This window comes from Penicillium vulpinum (genome assembly GCF_028829585.1).
Source record: "Penicillium vulpinum strain IBT 29486 chromosome Unknown utg000002l_segment0_segment0, whole genome shotgun sequence".
NCBI classification, from domain to species: Eukaryota; Fungi; Ascomycota; class Eurotiomycetes; order Eurotiales; family Aspergillaceae; genus Penicillium; species Penicillium vulpinum.
In genome coordinates, this window is record NW_026643242.1 from 1,198,999 (window position 1) to 1,220,675 (window position 21,677).

A 21,677-nucleotide genomic window follows, 5' to 3' on the forward strand; every position below is an offset into this window, starting at 1 on the left:
TGAGAACTCACTGAATGAATGCTATGCATATTCACGGATGTTTAGATATTGGTTGCTTGATCTCCCGTAGATGTGTAGGTCTCCTGTAACTATTTGTTTAGTAGCAGCATACCATATACCAGGTCTAGCTCTACCTAGGGGTACATACTGGTCCATGTTATGTTATTGGCTGAGATTTCCACAAGTCGATAGTCATGTAAAGTACATTCAAACGGATCTGATACAATACAAGAAGATCCCATTCATAAAGGAAAAGATTAGACGTAGCCAGAAGGCGAAGCATTCATTCAATAACATTAAAGCCGAGTGGTGCTCCGGGTATTGAGAAAAGGACAAGGACGAGGACATGCGAAGAGCAAGAGCAAGGACAAGAGCAAGACGATATGCAAAGCACAAGGAAGAAAGCGAAAAAGAACAAGACAAACATCAACACCTTCATCACTCATAATCATCTCTTCATATTGTTAGTTTCCACTTCCATCCACAGTAACAAACCCTCCTTACTAAATTTGCATATGAAAGACAGGAATATGAAATAGAAAAGCGATTCAGCAAGTCCAATTGCAAGCAAAGTCCTACTCTCAAACATAGCTCTCCACATCCATCTCTTAAGTAACTGAAAGGAGAAGGGGGTGGAAAAAGAAGAAAGAAGAAACAAGAAACAATAAGAATTGAAAAGATGTCAAGATTGTACACTATGAAGAAGGTCTCTTTTTCGAAAGAAGTTCAAAAAAGTAAAGACCAGCGTTGATAAAATCGTGAAAAAAGAGTCCTAGGGGAAGAAACCGACCAGTCGGGACAATGCAAAGGACTGTCGATTAAAAACAAAGGCGCAGCGCTTTCCTCACGGGAAAACAAGATGGAAATGACGAAAATGAAGAAATCTTTTTGTGAACCAAGAAAATGGAAAACGTTGATCATTAACTCCTAAGGACTTTCTATGCTGTGAATTCGCCATCCTTAACAGACGGGGTTTTTGAGGGACGACGTTCCGTCGCCGCGGGCTGAGACTTGGTGAGCACCGGGGAAGTAGGGTTTGACGGTGGCGAGGTAGCCATGTTATCCCGATCTTCAAGGGCAGCGAGCGCGCTGGGGAGGTATTAGCATGGGGGATTCCGTAGGGGGGGAACGTTTGGGAAATGCGTACCTGAAAGCATTCATGGAAGAGTTGTCTTCCTTCTTGCTGCCGGTAGGAGTGCCGGTGCGGCTGCTGGCGGCGCTATCGTCGCTACCACGGACCAGGTTACCGCCGGGACCGAGGTTCTTACGGCCGCTGTTAGTGCGTGAGCCGAGAAGGCTGGACGGACCGAATGACATGGGCTGGTTGGTGTTGCGAGTCGCACGTAGGCGGCGGAGATCGTCACTGCCAACCTTGCTAGAGGCGTAGTCGGGGGGAGGAGCTTGGTTGTATCCGAAGCCGCGGGCGTCACCGCGACCCATGGGGATGCGGCCACCGCCTCCGCGGTTGCTGGACTGGCGCTGGCGCTCAGCCTCAGCTGCTTGCTGTGCACGGGCAGCCTGTTTCAAAGAGTTAGAGATCAGACAGAATGGATCATGGCAATGGAGGTTAACTTACAGCCTCGCGAATCTCAACAATGGTCTGAGGGCCCTTATCGGAATCCTTGGAGTTCCAGTGTGCGGCACGCAGATCAACAATATCCTGGAAATCATGTTAGTTTTTTTCTTTCACCTGAAGGCGAAGAGCTAGAGAGAAACTTACTAGAAGCATGAAACGAAGACGGCTGGGCAGGTTGGGTGTCTCAATCATCAGGTGGATGCGAGCGAAGTAAGCATCCATCATGGCAGGTCCCTTTTCGGAGGCATCGAGGCTGCCACCGATAGTGCGCAGCAGACTGGTCAAACTCTCGACCTCGGCTTCATCGGGAATACCCTCGTAGTCAACAAGCTTCTTAACACACTCGTGCATGATACGCTCTGTAAGCATGTTAAGCTTGTAAAGTTCACCAATGAACTTGACGAGACCAAGACCGCGACGCTTAGCGGCGGCAGCGATATAGTATTCGTCAGACAGCATTTGAACCTGTGATCGATTATTAGTACAGGGGAGAAACAATGGGTTGGATGTAGATTGACATACCTCTTCAGTAGTGCCCTCGGGCTTCTCAGGCAGGTTAGTCTTCCAGCCACGCTCGAATTCTTCTTGGCAACGGTTAAGCAGGTACTTGCGGAAGAGACTTCCACCAGCAACAACGGTGCCATTTCGGTCACGAATGTTTTCATCCTTGATTTCTGGGCTCATACTCTCTAGCATGCTCTTACAGAACTTGGCGTACATAGGGGCCCAGTGAGCCTCATCGGTAGCCTTCTCGAAGGTGAGTTGGATGACTTGGCGCAGGGTACGACCATCGGACTCATCCTTGGACTGGGAGACAATATCGAGGATCTGACCAGAGATACGGTCGAACTTCTCCGGGGTCATCTTGTTGAGCGCAGCCTTGACCTTGCGCTGAACGACATCCGGTGCCAGGTAGCCGTCACCACCAGGGGCGGGACCAGCACCAGCAGCTTGGCCAACACTGCGAGGCTTCCAGCCAGTTGCACTGGTTTGGATTGCCTTCAAATCCATGCCAGCAGTAAGAGGCATCGACTTGTCCTGCGCGCCGGTGTCCTGTCGGCCACCGTGCTTCTTGTTCTGTCGGCTGTCGGTGCGGGGACCCTTGCTCGAGTTACCACGAGGAGGAACACCGGCAGAGTTCTGGCGAATATTTCCAATAGGACCCATGCCACCAGGGCCTTGCCCGAATCTAAAGCCGGACGCATTGCGGCTGCCCATCTGCCCGCTACCCATAGGGGGCAGCTGACCAGGTCGACCACCAGGTGTGTTGATAAAGCTGCCCATGGAGTTTCCACCGAAGGCAGGAGGACCCATGGCGCTGTTGCGAGAGCCAGCACGGCTACCCATGCTAGGAGTACGGGCAGACTGGGGGCGGGAAGAGTCTGTGGCATCGCCAACTGTGTCCCGCAGACGAGCGTCCCAGTCCACGGAAATCTTGTCCTTGAATGCGGCCTGGAATTGCAGCAGGAAGTTCCGGTCGTAGTGGAACTTGCGGCCTTCGGGCGCAGCATCATTCATAGTGGAGTCGGGAGGGGTGACGGTGGATGGGTAAGTAACCTTGCTGAGGTCTTCCAAGAACTTGGCTTTCTGCAAAGACTTCATGCCTGCAGTTGCTTGCTGGGGCTCAGTGGGCTTGGGGGTATCAATCTTGAGGCCAGCGGGCTTCTTGGGGATAGCACTGGCAGGCTTGGCTGGAGGACCCATGTCAGACGAAACAGGGGTGGCAGCACCGCTGTCGCCAGGTGTGGAAGACTCAGTGGCAGTATATCCACCCTTCTTGAGTGAGGCGAACGCATCCTTGCTGTCGTCTTGGACGGTTGCTTCGCCGCCTCCGGCACGAGCGTTCTCGCGGGCAATCTCGCGGGCCTCAGCCTCGGCCTCGGCCTTCTTCATATTGGCCTCGTAGTTCTCAAGCTCCTCGCGCTCCTTGCGTTCAGCTTCCTCCTTCTTGGCTTGCTTTGCGCGGTAGTAGTCTTCCTCGGCGGCGCGCTCCTTGGCTTCAATCTCGGCCATTTCACGCTCGATGGCATCATAGTCGGGCTCATCGTCATCAACGGGAGCGGGGGCGGGAGTGGGAGCGGGGGCTGGAGCAGCAGCCTTCTTAGGCTCTTCGGCAGGGGCGGCTTCCTTCGATTCTTCAACAGCCTCAGTCTTCTTGGGCTCCTCAACAGGTGCGGCCTTATCCTTGATGCTGAGATCTTCAATGGCAGCCCGGACAGACTCAGTCTCATCCTTCTTGGCATCGGTCGACGCGGCTTCAGCGGCCTTGCGAGAGGCCTCATCGGCCAGACGCTGCTTCTGAGCAGCCTCGTCCTGTTGGATCTTCAGGCGAACGGCGTCCTTCAGCTCTTGCTTCTTCTCCTCGTCGGTCTTCGTGGCATTCGGCTTGCTCTCAGTACGAGTGTGCTCAGACGCACTGGCAGTGCGAGGAGGGGGAGTGGATGTGGGAGGAGGAGTAAACTTCACGGGTGAAGGGGTGGCACGAGCAGGGGATGCGGGGTTCTTTTCGAAGGTCTTGACTGAGCCGCTGTTAGGGTCTTTGATGATGATCGGGCTCTTCTTTGCGGACGGGATGATGAAGTGCGGCTTGGGAGCGGGGCTGTTAGATGCGCGGCTGCCAGTGTGGGTGTGGCTTGCGACAGCAGGACCAGTAGGTGCCGGTCCTTGGCCGAGGCTCGAACCTGGACGATCAGTAGATACCTGCGAGGGAGTACGTGAAAGTGGCGTTGCCTGAGGCATAGGGTTAGGGAATTGCTGTCCCATGTACTGAGGGTTGTAGGGCATGCCAGCAGCGCGAGGTTGGGGCGACGGCGGTCCCATGTAGTAACCACCATTGGGATTGTAATAGCCAGCGTAGTTGGGATCGTAAGCGTTGGGGAAAGACTGTTGAAATTTAACCATTGTTAGAATCTGTTCGAACTGGCCACTTTCAGGCGCAAGATCCACGGGACACTCGGGAGAGTATGTAGGATTGTCTCTGCGCCTCCAAGAGCTGTTAAGGTTCCTTTGGGGACGACGCCAGGGATCCTGGGAAAAACGAGAAGGGGGGGATCTCACAGCTTGAGGGCCCATATGTTGACCGTAACCGTAAGGTTGCTGAGGCATCTGGGGGTGTGCCATCGGAACCTGGTTCATCTGAGGAGTAGTAGGGTTAACGTTGGCCAGGGCAGGGCTGCGGTTGGCTTGGTGAGGCGAGTTCGGGTAGGGAGCCAAAGGACGGCCCTGGTTCGAGCCGTGAAATTGGGGGCCCATGTTGTGACCGCCTCGGGGCTGATTGGGAGTCTGTCGGAAACCGGGGTTAGGAGAGTAGGGCATCTGCTGTCCCTGATAGCCGGGCTGGGAGTATCCGCGACCGCGGCCACCCTGGTAACCTGAGCGTCCGGGACCATTGCCCATGTGGTTGCTCATATCGCTGTGGGTGGATTGGGAAGATTCGCGACGCAAGTGCTGAGGACCGTGTGCCTGTGAAATCGAATGCATTGTGAGCAAAAGCAAGTTTCAAAAATAATGAGGGCTTGGAAAAAAATAAAATAAAAAAATCGCACACAGACGTGCCACGCTCCATACAAATTTGCGCACCAAGACTACTCAAAAGGGAAGGATTTGAAACACTGACATCAACAGATTCTCCGAAGCTACCGAAGTTCGGCACATTTCCTTGCGCCTGGTAAGTCGATGGAGGTGGGCGTCCGCCGCTGGATGCAGGCTGAGGAATAGGCGAAGGAGAGGTCTGAGGAGACGTCACACGGGGGTTTGTCGAAGGGGCACCAAGTCCAGCCTGGGCCTGGTTGGAGGCAGGCACAGCAGGAGCACCCATGTTGGGAGAACTCTGCTGGAATCCGAACTGAAGACTGTTGGGCCGACTGGCCGGGCCACCGCCGTTGGGCATGTAGCCGGAGGTACCGCTCGAAGTGATCGTTACAGATGGCTTGCGAGAGTGATCGCCGGAGGGAGCAGCCGAAGCAGTGGGTGCTCCATTGACAATGGTCACGCCGGAGGAGGCTGACTGTTGAGATTGATTTTGCATGGGTTTGCCGTTCACAGATACGGAGCTCGACTGCCCATGTTGCGCTGAACCGCCCACGGTGACGGGTGCGGCGGTGGAGTCCGTCGCGGACTTCTTAGTTGCGTTGGCGTAAGATCTGGCTGGCGCCTGGGTGGCAGCCAGGGGGGTAGAGGATGCGGGCTGGGTCGAAGCGGCGGGAGTAGCGGTGCTTTGTCCTTGATTGCCCGACTGAGGAGGGTTCGAGCTCATTAGACAGGTTGTACGTCTAAACGCGCGAATATGGCGAGGGAGGAAGGTTCGTGAAAAAAGACGTAGGTGATGTCAGTACGCGGAGGCGTAACAAGGCCACATCCAAACCTAGCTGCGGTAGGTTGTCAAAGGGATGAAACGATGAAAAAAAAAGGGAAAACGAGTTTCCGAATTACACAGAAGACCAGGTACGCAGCAAGAGCAGCGTTTTGGTCGACAGTGTTAGTTTTAAAAGGGTTGATTCAAAGGGTAAAAGGGTGGTGGGAGGGAAAAAATTCAAGGAAAAAAAATATTCGGGTTTGTGGAAAACGAAAGGGCAGAACGAGAGTGTTGCGTTTCGGATCGACCAACGTACCTTTGAATGTATTTTATGGGATGGATTCTCTTGAGAATCTCTGGCAAATATGAAAATAATGAAATTTTTGAAAGAGAAGTGAGAGTAAAATAGACAAGATCGAAAGTAACTATGTCTATAATCTACAGTGTCCGCCACCCACATGTTACAAAGAAATCTACAAGAGTACGGAATACATAGGATAGTGCTGAATAGTGGGTTATCAGCTACATTAATGTACATAAAATGAGTTCTAATGTTAAATATATATGTGACTCTATTCATACTATCACTCTTGAGTCTTCTTTATTCATCTGGAACCTGATAGACCCTTAGATGCCCACCAAATGCCCCATTTCCCCGTTTGCCACAATGGTGACCCCATACTATACCGGCTACATCTACCCATCTATACAAGATACTTGTAAGGTACACTGTATATGTTATATTGCGATATAACCCGTGTTACTTTGTCAATGCACTATTGACTCAATAACAATTCAATAATAACCATCGAGGCATGGGGATATACATATAACTTCCCTATCTCCCCGTCCTTGCAGTGCATCTGCGTGAACTCTTTCATGCAAGGCTATTCCTCCGACCGGAGGGATTCGGGTTGACACCCTCGATTGTTCTTGTGTTTGAGCTAGCATTCAATTCAACTTTGGTTTAACAGTTATTTAGCAAGGCTAAACCTCCATGGATAGGCTCACTCCCATTCCCTCTCACCCAGCAAGAACAAAATCTATTTTGGTTTTCTTGTTCTACTCTACTCCCCCTGTTAAAAGCGGAACATCTCCGCGTATTCAAGATCGATCGTACCCAGTTGCGCGCGACCGAGCAATCTCATCGACAGCCCGCGCCGCAAAGTCAGTACCAGACGAGCCAGAAGAATCTTGCTCGTTGTTGAACCAACCAGATGCCCATCCACCACTAGTCTTTCGTTCCGGGCGACGTTTTACGTCCTCATCATCAACCACCTCGAAGGAGTTTTCACTGCGATTCTTGCGTAGGGGCACACCGTAGGCAAGATCATTAGCCTCGAGCCCACCCTGAGTGTGGCTCTGTTCCTCTTCTGCTAGGGTTGACCGGAGGTGATCTAGCAGCTCTCGCTGCGAGGAAATGAAGTGAGCCTTCTCGGCTCCAGACATAGACTGCATCTGGCGTTGGAGGAGATTGCCACTGGCTGAAAGCTCCTTGTCCCGCACTTCTCGAGACTTTCCAGATGCAACTGAGCCCACGGCAGCACTGAGCACAGAATACCAATCATTTGCGTTGGCAGGCGTCCCGGATGCTCCACCAGCAACGGGGATGTTGAAGCGCGATAGCAGGGACTGCGCGTAGGAGGCGGCACTTGGCTGAGGAGGCGTGGCGGGGCGCTGCGGGGGTAGACCCAAGACTTTCTCTCGGATGAAATCGATGGCTTGGTAGAAGTATTGAAGACCCAGTGCCTTGGCCCGCTCATGAGTTTGGCCGATCATCTCTTCGATCCCCCGCTCATGGTGTGTCAAGAACGGATCCACATAGTCTTGGTACAATAAGCGAGCCCCTTGCGTCTGGGGGAGGACGAGATAAGCCATGAAACCGAGGCGTATCCAGCTGTAGAATGGGAACCTGGAGAATAATTCATGATTAGCTTGTGATCCTGTTAAGTGGAGCAGGGTTAAACTATACCATCCTATGATAAAAACTGTCCAGGATTCAATCAGTAGAATGATTGAAAGCACCACCCAGTACATCAGCCATGGTGCGAGTTGTGAGGGGTCAGAGGAACGGAGAGCTTTGTAGGAAGCGAAAACGGGGAAGAAGATCGTGATGACCGAGCTATAGGATAGATCTGGGTTAGCTTGCGGCTCCATTCAGAGGTATATTATTTGAACTTACGAGATCAAATCCGCAAAGATTCCAAACATGATGAGGCCTGGGTGAATTGCAGATGTGAAAAAAGTAACTGCCTGGGGATTTTTAGTCTTCAGTCAGCCCCGCTGGTCTGAGACGAACACCCAAGCTGGACAAAAAAAGGAGTGAACAAGGCAACAAAGATAGTTCAGGGGTACATGATTGAATGCAGAAATAAAAATAGTAACTGTAGAAATAGTAGACATCGATTCACATCATGATAACTCCATATTAAGAGACGTGCATTCTCCCAAGAATGAACGGATGTGTCTTGACGTCACGCGAGACACTGGACTTTTGCTTTGCATTGTTAATGATTCAGTCATTCATGTGTGTTTAAGACAATCTATGTCTTGAGATCTTTTTGAAGGTCTTTTTTGAAGACTCATATGTTCAAAGTTGCTTATCTTGACTTTGGTACAAGAGGTACGAGGGACAAGGTACACGTCGCTAAGGAAGTGGCCCAATCACCCGAGATGCCTTAACTAGTTCCTTTCTGCGTATTATCGCCCGTTCCGATTCCTCCTCTAAGACTTCCTCTTTCCCTAGAGCCCTTGCGTCTACCCCATCCTATATACACCATTGTTAAGTTTGTTAATCCTGCATTGTTATCTCCCCACTCGTTCAACTACGGGGACCTCGGAACACAAAACATGTGTATCGCATTGATCTCAACTGCCCACCCGCAATACTCGTTGATCATAATCAACAACAGAGATGTAAATCCCACTCTTTGATTTGAGGAAAATCATAGTCTAATATATCTAGGAATTTCTCCATCGTCCAACTTCATCGCCAGACTGGTGGCCGGAGCCATCCTCACACGTCCTTGGCTCACGAGACCTAGCCCGATCTACACATGGCACTTGGATGGGGGTCACCAAGCATGGCAAGGTGGCAGTTCTTACCAACTACCGCGAGGACTCGACCAGTGCTGCCATCGGAGTCTACAGCCGGGGTGTCATCGTCAACAGTTGGTTGATCGGGTCCACCGACAAGTCAGAGGATACCACGGAATTTGTGCAAGGCATTGTCGCCAGCCCAGAAGCAAAGCAGGTGGGAGGATTCAGTCTTGTGTGTGGACATATCAATGAGCCCTTAGCCATCGTCTCCAACCGTTCCGCGGATATGGATCAGATCACCTGGGTGGCAACAGAGAAGAATCAGACGCGTGGGCTTAGCAACACAAGTTTTGATGACAGAAGCTGGCCAAAGATCATTGATGGGGAGCAGTTGATGGAGGCTGCTATTGACGAGCACGTGCAAAGCGGAGATGGGGAGGACGAAGATGCATTGATTGGCCGGCTGCTGCAGGTTCTCAATACCGATACCCTACCACGACTGTCAGAAGAGAAGGCCACAATTGAGACGTATATCCATCATCTGCGCAAGAGCATCTTCATTCCTCTCATCGGCGCTGCAAATGATCGTGATCAAGCTGCAGAGAGAAGCGCTGCAGCTCGGGTTGAGGATGAGACCTACAGCACAACAAATGGACCCCCTGACCAGAGTTATACCTGTGGATCATATGGAACACAGAAACAAACCATTCTCTTGGCACGACCGGATGGACGGGTTCGATATTTTGAAAGAACGCTGTATGACAATGATGCGAAGGCTGTACCTGTTGGGCAAGGCGATCATTCATTTGAATTCAACATCACAGAATAGCTTCTTATAAGCTTAGTCGATACGCGTAGACCCTATACCTGATTAATGAATGCATACTGCGTACTGTTTAAGAACTTCACACTCAAACCCACCACTTCACGTGATAAGAAAGCCACCCGAACTGCCAATCACAATCTGAGACATTTAGTGACGAAACAAGTAGGCGGTACTTTTCTGCCAAAATATGCGGTTATATTGAACTTTAAGGGTGTCCTTTCGCCCTTCGGGGCATATGGTCAAATGAAAATATACAGAGAAGATTAGCATGGCCCCTGCACTAAGGATGACACGCTCAATCAAAGAGAAGCTACCTATTTTTTTTTTCCTTCGAGATCATTTATTAGACATAGAGAGTGAGCGTTTATACTACTGTACGGCAGATCTTTTTTGCCTATTACGGTTACGTGAAAGTCACGTGCCGTGTACCTACAAGCCGGGGTTCGAATCCCATGTGACGCGAACGCAGTTTCGAATTCCAAATCGGGCGAGTGCACCTCTCGATAGCTTCAAATTCTATACCTTCTCGTTATGTATTAGGGGCAAAAAAAGGATGGTTAAATGGAGGTCGGAATTTTACATAGTATTGTTCCTTCGGGAACCTGTTGGAGACTGAGTTACGGTTTGTACCATCCCTAAACTTCCACTATTTCAAAAAATAGGCGCTGACTTTTTTTTGCCGTTTTTTTCATGTTTTGGCGGGCCGAATTGGCCGAGATACGGTGCCACGAAAAGAGGCAATAGAATCCACTCTCTATCTGGAATTGCATCGGAGTACGAAACTCGCTGTCGACGAATTGATTTATATAGATCTACTGAGGTCTGCCCATGTTTCCTCAGATCGGTTACCGTCCTCATATTCTGCCGGTACTGCTGCTCATAAAATGGCATGTACATAGTTAACTAAATTTGATTGAATTACTAACCTACTTAGGAGTAATTTGGAGTTTTGAGTCTACCTTGTTGGAATGGTATTTGCTCTTATTAAAATTTAGGATGTGTTTCAATATTCTGGTTAAAAAGTATTAAAAGATATACTACCGAACGGAGTATACCAATCTTGGAAGACGGTAGACGGGCGGTGTCCAATTTTTGTCAATATCTGTTCATTCTATGCCATTCACCACTCTCCTTAATGTGCTCTGTTTTCTAATAGGGGTGACCGCTCCAAGGTCCCAATATAAAAACATATGAATTCCAGTCCTCCGGGTTATAAGTTATGTCCGAGACTAATTAGGGACGAAGATGTGGATAATGGCTTCAATATTGGCTCAATATTATACTAACCTGCCTTACAGGTTTGCGAAGGAGTTTCCGAGTTTGTTTTGGCAAATTATGCCGGGGATCTAACGGTTGTCAACCTAAACGCCACATGATGTTTCATCTTGAGCATCTTTCATTTTCTCTGGTTTTCTTTGGCACTTCATTTTCGGCCGCTACACCCAAGACGGGTTAGTTGATCCCGCAAGTGTATCAGAACAATTTCCTTTAAATTGCCTGTCTTTAAGGGCGAGACTCGTCTAAACTAGCCAAATGGAAGCTGACCTGAATTTTACGCCCTTTAATGATCTCATCTCCACAAATCATGAGACTATGGAGCCAAGCGTTAACTGCCAATCTCCCATAGATTGAGTTGATTATGGATATCATTGGACTATACACATTTTGAGCCATTCTTGCTCACTCGCGCTTGAACCAGTGGCTCTCGAGCAATTTGTTATTTATCCGGTCACCTCGGTTGTGGAGAGACCCGCCGTCTAGAAGGGACATCTGCGGCCCTCAGGGTTAGTGTTTCCCGGTATCCCGGTCATAATTGAGCCGAATGATCTTCCGAGTGGCTCTACGACAGGTCTTGGATGATGAATCCACTCTGTTTAGGATTGCCTGTTGGTCCACACCAAGCGCCATTCGACGCCTCCGTGCAGGAGAGAATATGGCTATATAACAGACGGCCTCCGCAGTTTTCTCGCTGCGTCCAGTACATTCATTCATTCATTCATTCTCTCTCATTCAGGCTTCAAGACTGGTCTCTTGATTTCCCTTCTTTTCTATTCCCTCACATTCTTTATCGTCAAACTCGACACTCACTCTCTTTACATTTCACTATGAAGTTCACCAACATTGTTCTGGCTGCTAGCGCCGCAACTGTGGCCTGCGCCTACCCCCGAGGACGGGACGTTATTCCCACTAAGCAGACCGCTGATATCAAGAAGCGTGGGAATGGATTCACTTGGGTCGGTGTGAGCGAGTCTGGTGCCGAATTCGGCCCAGGCAACGTTCCCGGTACTCTGGAGAAGGACTACGTCTGGCCCAAGACCTCCCAGATTCAGATCCTGAGAGATGCCGGCATGAACATCTTCCGTGTTCCCTTCTTGATGGAGCGCCTGGTGCCCTCCAGCATGACCGGATCCCCGGATGCGACTTACCTGGCCGCCCTTAAGTCGGTACGTGACATGTTTATGGCTATTAATTCTCCTACAGGATCTAACAGTTCCGTTTCGTAGACTGTCAAGTTCATTACCGACAGCGGTGCCTATGCCGTCCTTGATCCCCACAACTACGGAAGATAGTAAGTGCACTCAAACTTGAATTGGGCCACCGTTATTTGTATGATATTAACATTCTATCTATAGCAATGGCAACATCATCACCTCCACCTCCGACTTCAAGGCCTTCTGGAAGACCGTTGCTACCCAGTTCGCCTCCAACGAGAAGGTCGTCTTCGATACTAGTAAGCTACTACTCCACAGTTAAGTTCACACCATGAAACCATCCACTAATACCATCTTCCTAGACAACGAGTACCACGATCTTGACCAGACCCTCGTCCTGAACCTGAACCAGGCCGCTATTGACGCTATCCGTGCCGCTGGTGCCACCAGCCAGTACATCTTTGTTGAGGGCAACTCCTGGAGCGGCGCCCACTCCTGGACCGCTAACAACGACAACCTGAAGGCCCTGACCGATTCCGAGGACAAGATCGTCTACGAGATGCACCAGTACCTTGATGGCGACAGCTCCGGCACCTCTGAGTCTTGCGTCAGCGCTACCATTGGTAAGGAGCGTCTCGAATCCGCCACCGCCTGGTTGCAGGACAACAACAAGCGTGGTTTCATCGGTGAGTTCGCCGGTGGTGTTAACAGCGTCTGCGAGTCTGCCGTCGAGAACATGCTCTCCTACATGGCCGACAACAGCGACGTCTGGATGGGCGCCGAGTGGTGGGCTGCCGGTCCCTGGTGGGGATCTTACATGTACAGCTTGGAGCCCGCTGACGGCCCTGCTTACGCTACCTACCTTCCCATCCTTGAGAAGTACTTCGTCGATGGTTCTTCCACCCCTACCAAGCCCTCTGCTACTTCCACCACCACCAAGGCCGCCCCCAAGACCACCACCACCACCGCTGCTAAGACTACCACCACCGCCAAGGCACCCACCACCACCACTGCCGAGGTTAAGGTCACCACCACCGCCAACCCCAACGTCCAGGTCCCCACCTCGTCTTCCAGCTCATCTTCCAGCTCTACCACCACCGCTGCCGCTAAGACTACCGTTGTTGTTGCTCCTATTGTCCCCACCACCACCACCGCCCCGACTACCTTCGTCACTGCCACCACCACTGCCAAGGCCACTGCCACGACTGCTGCTACAACCACTGTCAAGAGCTACGAACAGGTACCTACGGACAGCCCCTCTACTGGAAACATTGCTAAGCACTATTACCAGTGCGGTGGCATCAACTGGACTGGACCCACTGTTTGTGAGGCTGGAACCACCTGTGTTGTTCAGAACCCCTACTACCACCAGTGCGTTAGCGCTCTTTAAGCGGTTGATCTCGTATAGATCAAAGCAAAAGGGGAGATTTTATTGACAGGGTGGTTTGGTGTGAGCGATGTTTTTTTCAGGGTTGACTTGTTACTACACTACATACTTCTTATATACTACTTTCTTCTCGATTTAGTTCGAGTATACTATAAATTTCAATTCGAATGTCTCGCAAATATTGTGTGTTTTGTTCTAGATTTTGATGTAGCTATAGAACCATATTTCTATTTCTATCTTCTAGGAATGAGTGTTCTTTTTGCAGGTTTTTTATCGTCTTATTTCCGTCTGCGGAGTACGGATATAGACTCAAGACAAAAAGAGAAATGCAAAGGATACTTGTCTACCTATCCAACCAATCTTGATTTGATGAATGCTACTAATGCCTATTATCTATAGCTGTACCCCACTTCCCCTAACCTGCTAATGTAGTGTCAATAAAATACAAAAAATCACAGTGGAGAAATCGAACTCTTGAGTAGAGGTGTCCTAATTAGGAAATTGGTACTATAGCAATTAATCTCAGTGGCTCAGCGGATGGGAGTGCATGGTTGAATAATTAGCGCGGGGGTCCAACATACTTGGGATATCCTCGCCCCAAGCTACTTTATATGTAGTGTTAAGGAAGCGTGGTCTTCACACCCTGTGTGACTGGTACCCTGTATCCTTGGGGGCGGTTTTGTGCGCTCTCCCTATCTCTTTTTGCTTACACTTCATACCGCGTGAACAATTTTGGCGCATCTTTTGCACTGGTATGTAGAACGAAATAAAGTGTTTCTTTCTATGCCTAAAGCTATGCCTGTTGATGCCTATATCCACAAGAAGTTTAACACATAATGCATTTCTGCTTGGAAATAAATAGCGAAGATTCATTGGCTATCAATAAACTAGTCATACATGCTGCGAACCGTGAAAATATAACAAAAATTGCATCATAAGCAAAGATGTCATTGTCATCATCATTAAAGACACATACCCCGAAAAAAAACTCTGCTGTCGTGGAAGAAACCGCCATAACTCACCCGCACTAAAGCAGATCTCCGCCCTTGTCGGGAAAACCCGACACCGCAAAGAACTGTAGAAAGATAACACAAGTGTTGAAGAGTAAAAAAAACGCGCAGGGGCAGATCAAAGGCAACGCTAACCACATCAAGCATCCTCAGCCTGGTGCAAGCGCACAGTAACCAGATCAGCAGGCGCACTAGTCAAAGTAATAGCATATCGAATCTTCTGATCGGGATACGCATCCTCAATGCGATCGAAGCGCTGTAAAAGTCTCACAATAACATATCCGGCCTCAGTAAGCGCAAACTGCTGTCCAATACAGATCCGCGGCCCACCATTGAAGGGAATATACTCCCAGCCAACCCTACGATCCGTCCAGCGCTCAGGCTTGAACTCGTCGACGTCAGGGCCCCACAGGTCCTTCCGACGGTGCATGACGTGCGTCGTGTAGAGGACTGCCTGACCCTTGCGGATGTAGACTGGGTCTAGGCCGTCTGGGCCGCCACCGCGCGGGATACTTGTGTCATGGACTGCAGTACGGCGGTTGAATGGGACAACTGGGTATAGACGTAAGACTTCGTTCATCACGTGCTGTAGGTACTGGCAGGATTTCATGGAGGCAAAGGTGATGTTCTTGGGGTTGGAGAAGGTGCCGAAGTTAGAGATGATTGTTTCGCGGAGCTTGGTGAAGACGTCTGGGTGGCGGGCGAGCATGAGGGTTGTCCAGCTCAGGAGGGAGGCTGTTGTGTCACGGCCAGCGAGGAGGATGTTGAGGAGTTGGGAACGAAGTTCAATTGGGTCGCGCGTTACTTCGAGTAAGGCTTCAAGGAAGACATATGATGACTTCTCGTCGGGGGAGGCTTTCTTCTCGGCCTGGGAGGCCGAGAGAGCGTTTGAGACGACTTTGTCCACGAAGGCGTGCACTTGCTTGTCGCAGAACCTGCTCTCCTTGCTCTCGGCGAGGAAGGAAAGCTTCTCGAAGCGGGTTCGCTGCGCGCAGACCCATTGGGACTTGTCGAAGTAGCCGGCGAAGGTGTCTTCGGGTCTGTCTAGGCCCTTCAGAGCGCCGAGCTGGCTCTCGACGCTTTCACCGAATAGGAATTCTGTGGCAGAGTCGATGGTCAAGCGGAAGAAGATGGACTGGATGTCTGTTGTGGCAGTCCATCTGTTGGCCGCGATAGGCAGAGCCTGCATGGCCTTTTGCACATGCTCCTCTTCTAGTTCCAATTGACTGATCTGCTCACGGGTGAACTGAGGCCGGAGTAGGCCACGGGACCGGCTCCATTGCTCTCCATCGGCGGTGAACTATAAAGAGTCAATACCTATATAGAGCATGTAAAGAACGTATAGCAACTCACAATACCAGTGCCCAGCAGCGGATGTACGCTACGCCGACGCATAGAGCCAAGCTCGAAGTCCTTGAACTGTGTAGCTAGGATAGCCTGGATGTTCTTAGGGTCGACAGTGAGGATATGGGTGCGACCGAGGTTACGGATGGCGAATGTAGAGACATAACGGTTCTCTTGGTCACTGATGATCTTGACCCTCTCCTCGGTCAACTGAGGTACCAGTTTGGCCTTGTCTGCTATCAAGGACTGTCTCAGGGTATCAATTCCAAAAGGGTCCTTGCATGGGTACATTGGTACATCCCTACAGCCCAGTCTCTTAGCATTGCGCGAGTGTTGCCATAAGTTGAATGCTAGACGGATGGCCTGTAGCACGATGGCTGCGGCTGCAAAAACCAAGACGAATGATAGAGTCATGGTCCTGCTCTGTTAAAGGGAGTTGGATTTTGCAAAAGAATCCATCGGGCAGAATCAACGGGTTTTTATAAAATTCTAAGTTCGGGTCGAAGCATGAGTGGAGAAAAGTGCCCATAGCAAGGATTAGGCATGATCGTCACGAAGCCAGGGGTCAACAGCCAATAACAGACGTAGTCGATGTCATATTCGATCGGTCGTTCGGATCCCACGCCCCATGCAATTTCTTCACCGATGTGAATATCGGAGGTATTACTTTGTGTTTAGATCCGACTTCGTCCCGGCGTTCACCGTGTTATGACCATTATATTCTTGTCAAGGTCCCATATTCCCATATCACATTCCCGTATGGAACATTCTCTCGAGGGATATTCTCATATGGGGATAATTGCCAATTCTAGGTTCCTTTCCATCCGAGTGTATCACCCGACTTGTGAGCCATGGAGGTCCGTGGATCTCTCTGGGGAGAAGAAAGGCCAGTGCCAGAATAAAACGGGTTCCGCGTGTGACTTCATTTTGCATAACTTGGATAATATTTCAAGACTTGTACTCCTACAAGGACATGATACAAATATCTGCAGCTGCGGGGGACCCTTGTCCGCATTAGCGTAGTTCCCAGGATTAGGCCGAGGTCCCGCAGGCCCTGCCCAACATTATTTGATGAGTGATCAATTAATTGTTACGGGGCCAACATCAGCGTCAGCACTAACGTCAGCATTAAAGTCAACCTCAACGTCAAAGTTAACCTAAACATCATAGTCAACGTCAGCATCGCCAATTCAGATCTCTGATATTCTGGTCAATTGGACTATTACTATTTCAGCAAAGACTGCAGATGCAGGGACCCGGGAATCCCCCAATGCTATTATTGGACATGTTATCGTCAAGATCCTACCTGGAACTGTCACAAGAAGCAGACATATCCAAAAACACCTCGTCCAGGGATCTGAGTCCCGAGATTAAAAATGAGTCAGAGCGTCGTTTAAGACCTCGAAAAGGACCCTCGGCCCAAGCACCGGGAATCCCCCAACAAGTGCCCGACAGAAACTCGGCAGCCGTGGATCGTCCCGTGCGGAAAAGAGGCCGGCCGAGATTACAGACAGGCAAAGATGCCACTGCCATTGAGGTAGATCCCGGTTAGCCCACATGTAATACATAGATGCATCCAGTGTTGACTTGTTCCACAGGAACGCCGCCTGCAGATCCGACGGGCACAGCGTACCTATCGTCTCAAAAAGGAGAATACAATCCAGGCTCTCAGATCACGCGTCAACGTACTAGAGCGGACACTAGAGAATGTATCAGATCTTCTAGGTAGTGCTCACCGCAATGCAATCGATCACCTCAACGGCGATCCGACTCTGCAGCCAAGGGTTGACTATCTCGCTCGCACACGAGAACTCATTCTAGCAGAAATAAACCAGACCCGATCTACCTCCTTAAACGACGATGAACTCCAACTCGAACAGGCCAACAGCTCATCTCAGGGCGCATGTGGCTACGAAATTACGCACACACGTCCCCAGAAGACGAACTCCAACGTCTCCTGTTTATATCCACAATACACCCGAGCCCGCTCCCCATCCCCACTCCTAAACCGCATCCTCCCAACATCAACAATCTACACCTACAGCCACCAAGAATCCAGCCTCTCCCGCCGTCTCCACAGATTCAGCCTCGAGCACACCTACCGCTGGCTTACAGACCCACGCACCGAGCCCGCCCTTCTAGGCCGCGTCTTCGGACTAGTCCCTTGCATCCATGATATGCCAGGTATTAGACGCCATTTACGACGCACGCTGCAATCCGAGATCGGAAGCGTGCTTGAATTAGCCAAGATGCCTTTCTACACGCTCGGCGGGGCGGGGAAGCACTTCCCGCGCGTGGACGCGGACGGAAACTCTGTATACCCGGAGAACATTCGGAGACCGGGGAAGATTTTACGGCGGATGGTGCGGATTTTGCAGCGGGGTGGGATCCAGGATTGGGATGAGGACTGGAGTGGGGAGCGGGAGCCGGTTGCTGTTACTTTGGACGGATTGGTGGATGAGACACAGGTGCAGATGAGTGAGGAGGAGAGGATCCACTCGCTTGATCTTGATGGTGAGTGGTTTGATTGTCATGATGTGCAGGGGTATTTGGAGCATCGGGGTCTGGTGCTTGATGGGTCGGCGGTTAGGCTCGGTGTTTCTGAGGCTTTGGTTGGGGCTTTGTATGGTTATTCGCCGGACCGGTCGACTGTTTCTAGTCTCTATGGTTCGTCGAATGGGACTACTCCTGCCAATAAGACGGGGTCAGAGTCCTCGACCTCGCTATCGTATACTTTGGATGTTGAGTGTTTCTTTGACTGTGAGTTAACCGTCGATACATTTGCTCCTTGTGTTTTATTTGTCAATATGACTGACATGAGCCCAGTACTCCTCGAAAACATCAGGATTCTCGGCCGTGCGCCAGGATTTCGAGTATGGGATGTAGATGCCGCATTGCGATCAACGATTTCCCGTCGGCTAGCCACGACACAAGACTGAACAACTGACCTGTCCTTTCATGGATATAATGACTACTTGACGAGCCACGACCAGAATGGTCATCTACATGTATCAAAGCGAGTCCAATCAAACACAATCATCTGAAAATTGAACTCCATCACTGGCATTGTTCTGGGGTATAGCGTAGAAACATCCGACATAGCGCAAAAAAAGCAAGTCCATCAATCAAATCACATCACGTCACATCCAAGAACGCCGAGGCTACGCGGTAGACGACATATCCAGCCCAAGGGTCCAAGAGTAGAGTTAGCCTGAGCTAAGCTAAGTTCATCGACGGTCTCATCACATGAGCGCATCGGTCACATTCCCGATCTCATCTGACCGTCTAGCAGCAGATCTCACAGCACTCGAAGCAGGCAATACCCGCGCAACTGGAATAAATTAGTTTCTGGAATTTCAATTGAGCGCATGACCGAATTTTCTTCTGGTCCGATTGGATTCAAGGGATAGAAACGTACACTCCACAGCAGACACCACCGCCACCACCACCGCGCAGCTGCATTTGTTCTTGACTGGCCTAATGTGATAAAATGTTAATCTTTGGTCTGAAAATATGGGTAACTTGAGGTATATTGACATACTGGCTGCTCAGAGATGACGTTCTGGTTGCTTGAAAGGGGAGCGGGGCTGGTAGGCTGCATGGTGACGGTGTTGGCGTTCCAGCCGTCAGTGGCGGGTTCGGTGGCCGGGGCGGACTTGAAGAAGTTGAAGTTGAACATTGTGGTAGTCGGTACTGTGTATGTTGGGTGTATAAAGATGAGGATAGGAAGGTGTATTTCGGGCGATGGAGGATATTGAGGAGAACAAAGGAAAAAAGAGAAAAAGAGGACAGGCTACTATATGTAGTTTTTCCACTAATGTGGAGGATCGGCCGAAAATCAGCAAAAGAAGTAATGAAACAACTAGCGCCCGGTAAAAGAAATTAAACGCTTACATATTTCATTCCTATAGAGGTACGCGTTGCTAAGTATAGCTGAACTAATCATATGTAACGATGCTGCCTGTTGTCCTGTAGGGGACATTGAGGCTTTGCAGTATACGTAGGATTCCATGGGTTTCAATGCTTTTTTCATTCTATATTTACTTCTAGAACTGTGGCTATGTATATATGGTAGACATGTATGGATTGCACAGCCTCTTCTAGAGCTCTCACGGAAAGCCGTGGAACTGAAAATTAGAATCCAAGCCCTTCAGCCCTGTGAGGCCAGTTTGCCAAGCCCTTGGCAAAACTTGTATTGGACGGGTACGAGTCTACGGGTATTGTGGCAGCTGACAATCTTATGCATTGGATATGTATGAACTGACCTCGTATCCTTCCATGGAAGATCGAAGAACTGTAGATGCATAATGGAAAGTGAGACCTGTCGATCCTGGAAGAAAAGTATAGCCGAAATATGTATCAGCTTCGAGAGGACCCTGTTTGGCTGCAGAACAGAATGATAACACTTTAGAATTTCGCTGATCGTTCGGCATCTTCTTCCGATTGGAATTTTTATTCTTTTTATGCATTCAACAGTATTTACCCGGCCAATGCTATGGTAATCTGCAGCTCTTGGCGGAGAATCTGAATCGCCAATTCGACCCTTGTCCGCTATACTACAGTGTATTATTAGTCAGTCGCAAAAAGAGTAAAAAGTAAACAAAGAAGCAGAAATACATACAGTCAACCCCTAGAACGGGATCCTTCCCACAAAACAGAAGCTAGCCCCCAATGCTAAAGCTTTGAAGATATGTCCCCATCCACCGGGATTTGATCCTTGGCTACTGGGGCTTAGACCCGCAACGCATCCACTGTCGACGGCCACCGTGGTTCGAAATAACAACACTGTCAATGCCATATTTGATCGCCAGCTCTATATCTTCGGGGGATGCTACTGCCGTATCATCGCCAATGGAACTGTGAGCTGTTCTACTTTTTGATTCACTCGACAATAACGAAAGCCTACCCCCCTTAAACCATATTTTTAGATATTTATATTGTCCCAACTAAGGAATCGAATTCTCCTAGCCTAGACTGGGGGCTGCAAGCATCGGCAGATTCTCTACCACTTCACACCAACTTCACAAATCAGCTTTTCAGCAAGAACATATTGTACTCAGTACGGTCCGGGTGATCTCCTCCGTGGCTAAGGGTATTCGGCCACGACTTATCATGCGGAATGGTATACTCATTCCGGTATTCGTTGATACGCTTGCCTAGTACATGTACATCAACGGATAGGAACAGAGCCTTGTACCCCACCTCTATGGAAGGAATTTAGCTCATCCCAATTAATGAACCATGGAAAATTAGTATCTAAGCTACGACATACTCTCCGCCTGCTCTAACAACTGAAGAGTAATCGCAGCACACACATTTGCATCGCATACATATTACCGGTCCCCTGTGTGGCGACATCCTCGAGTGGATAGTTCGAGTGAGAGGATAGACCCATGCAGAGAGCGTATTTTGCAGCTGCGCGTGATATAGCGAGCTCGCCGTCTGGACGGGCGAGTTTCATTGACGCGGCAGGGCTGAGGCCGAATGGAAGTGAGACCTTTCAGTTATTAGAGTCGGCATTCGTGCGTTGGTTTCTGCATGGAAAGTAGAAGGATATAACATACCTTGCCGCTGAGGAAGTCAGTGCTTGTGTTGAGTTTGCTGACGTTGATTAATATCTGCGGGTGGATCTTGTAGCACTACACTATCGTGTAGGCTACTGGACCAATTATTGAATTTCATCAGAAGGTCTGAAGTCCATCCGACGAAGTTTCTTCGCTGGGTTGGTTGGAGTCCTAGAGCCGGACCGCTTTGAAGACAGTGTAATAG

At 49.8% G+C, this 21,677-nt stretch overlaps 9 protein-coding genes across 9 annotated transcripts; 3 read left to right on the forward strand and 6 right to left on the reverse strand.

The window, feature by feature from the left end:
- Positions 1–938: 938 nt before the first annotated feature.
- Positions 939–5,831, reverse strand: N7479_003537 (putative eukaryotic translation initiation factor subunit eIF-4F; the record flags this gene model as incomplete). Its single annotated transcript, XM_057251234.1, has 6 exons — positions 939–1,089; positions 1,148–1,518; positions 1,577–1,660; positions 1,721–2,041; positions 2,099–5,038; positions 5,193–5,831. 6 exons carry the CDS (start codon positions 5,829–5,831, stop codon positions 939–941), a joined length of 4,506 nt encoding a protein of 1,501 aa, XP_057110559.1.
- Positions 5,832–6,974: 1,143 nt separating this feature from the next.
- On the reverse strand, positions 6,975–8,081 carry N7479_003538 (HVA22/TB2/DP1 family protein; the record flags this gene model as incomplete). The annotated part of the gene is made up of 3 exons (XM_057251235.1): positions 6,975–7,782; positions 7,843–7,992; positions 8,053–8,081. The coding sequence occupies 3 exons, from the start codon at positions 8,079–8,081 to the stop codon at positions 6,975–6,977; spliced, it is 987 nt and encodes a 328-aa protein (XP_057110560.1).
- A 639-nt stretch (positions 8,082–8,720) lies between these two features.
- N7479_003539 (NRDE family protein) lies at positions 8,721–9,738 on the forward strand (the record flags this gene model as incomplete). Its single annotated transcript, XM_057251236.1, has 2 exons — positions 8,721–8,786; positions 8,836–9,738. The coding sequence occupies 2 exons, from the start codon at positions 8,721–8,723 to the stop codon at positions 9,736–9,738; spliced, it is 969 nt and encodes a 322-aa protein (XP_057110561.1).
- Positions 9,739–11,840: 2,102 nt separating this feature from the next.
- Positions 11,841–13,557, forward strand: egl3 (putative extracellular endoglucanase/cellulase; the record flags this gene model as incomplete). Its single annotated transcript, XM_057251237.1, has 4 exons — positions 11,841–12,179; positions 12,240–12,304; positions 12,369–12,466; positions 12,530–13,557. The coding sequence occupies 4 exons, from the start codon at positions 11,841–11,843 to the stop codon at positions 13,555–13,557; spliced, it is 1,530 nt and encodes a 509-aa protein (XP_057110562.1).
- Positions 13,558–14,703: 1,146 nt separating this feature from the next.
- Positions 14,704–16,322, reverse strand: N7479_003541 (cytochrome P450; the record flags this gene model as incomplete). Its single annotated transcript, XM_057251238.1, has 2 exons — positions 14,704–15,864; positions 15,918–16,322. 2 exons carry the CDS (start codon positions 16,320–16,322, stop codon positions 14,704–14,706), a joined length of 1,566 nt encoding a protein of 521 aa, XP_057110563.1.
- Positions 16,323–17,193: 871 nt separating this feature from the next.
- On the forward strand, positions 17,194–18,847 carry N7479_003542 (bZIP transcription factor; the record flags this gene model as incomplete). The annotated part of the gene is made up of 2 exons (XM_057251239.1): positions 17,194–17,445; positions 17,507–18,847. 2 exons carry the CDS (start codon positions 17,194–17,196, stop codon positions 18,845–18,847), a joined length of 1,593 nt encoding a protein of 530 aa, XP_057110564.1.
- Positions 18,848–19,193: 346 nt separating this feature from the next.
- Positions 19,194–19,587, reverse strand: N7479_003543 (uncharacterized protein; the record flags this gene model as incomplete). The annotated part of the gene is made up of 3 exons (XM_057251240.1): positions 19,194–19,239; positions 19,327–19,385; positions 19,450–19,587. The coding sequence occupies 3 exons, from the start codon at positions 19,585–19,587 to the stop codon at positions 19,194–19,196; spliced, it is 243 nt and encodes an 80-aa protein (XP_057110565.1).
- Positions 19,588–20,146: 559 nt separating this feature from the next.
- Positions 20,147–20,706, reverse strand: N7479_003544 (uncharacterized protein; the record flags this gene model as incomplete). Its single annotated transcript, XM_057251241.1, has 3 exons — positions 20,147–20,365; positions 20,392–20,464; positions 20,546–20,706. The coding sequence occupies 3 exons, from the start codon at positions 20,704–20,706 to the stop codon at positions 20,147–20,149; spliced, it is 453 nt and encodes a 150-aa protein (XP_057110566.1).
- A 230-nt stretch (positions 20,707–20,936) lies between these two features.
- N7479_003545 (uncharacterized protein) lies at positions 20,937–21,369 on the reverse strand (the record flags this gene model as incomplete). Its single annotated transcript, XM_057251242.1, has 3 exons — positions 20,937–21,112; positions 21,181–21,192; positions 21,246–21,369. 3 exons carry the CDS (start codon positions 21,367–21,369, stop codon positions 20,937–20,939), a joined length of 312 nt encoding a protein of 103 aa, XP_057110567.1.
- Positions 21,370–21,677: the final 308 nt, after the last annotated feature.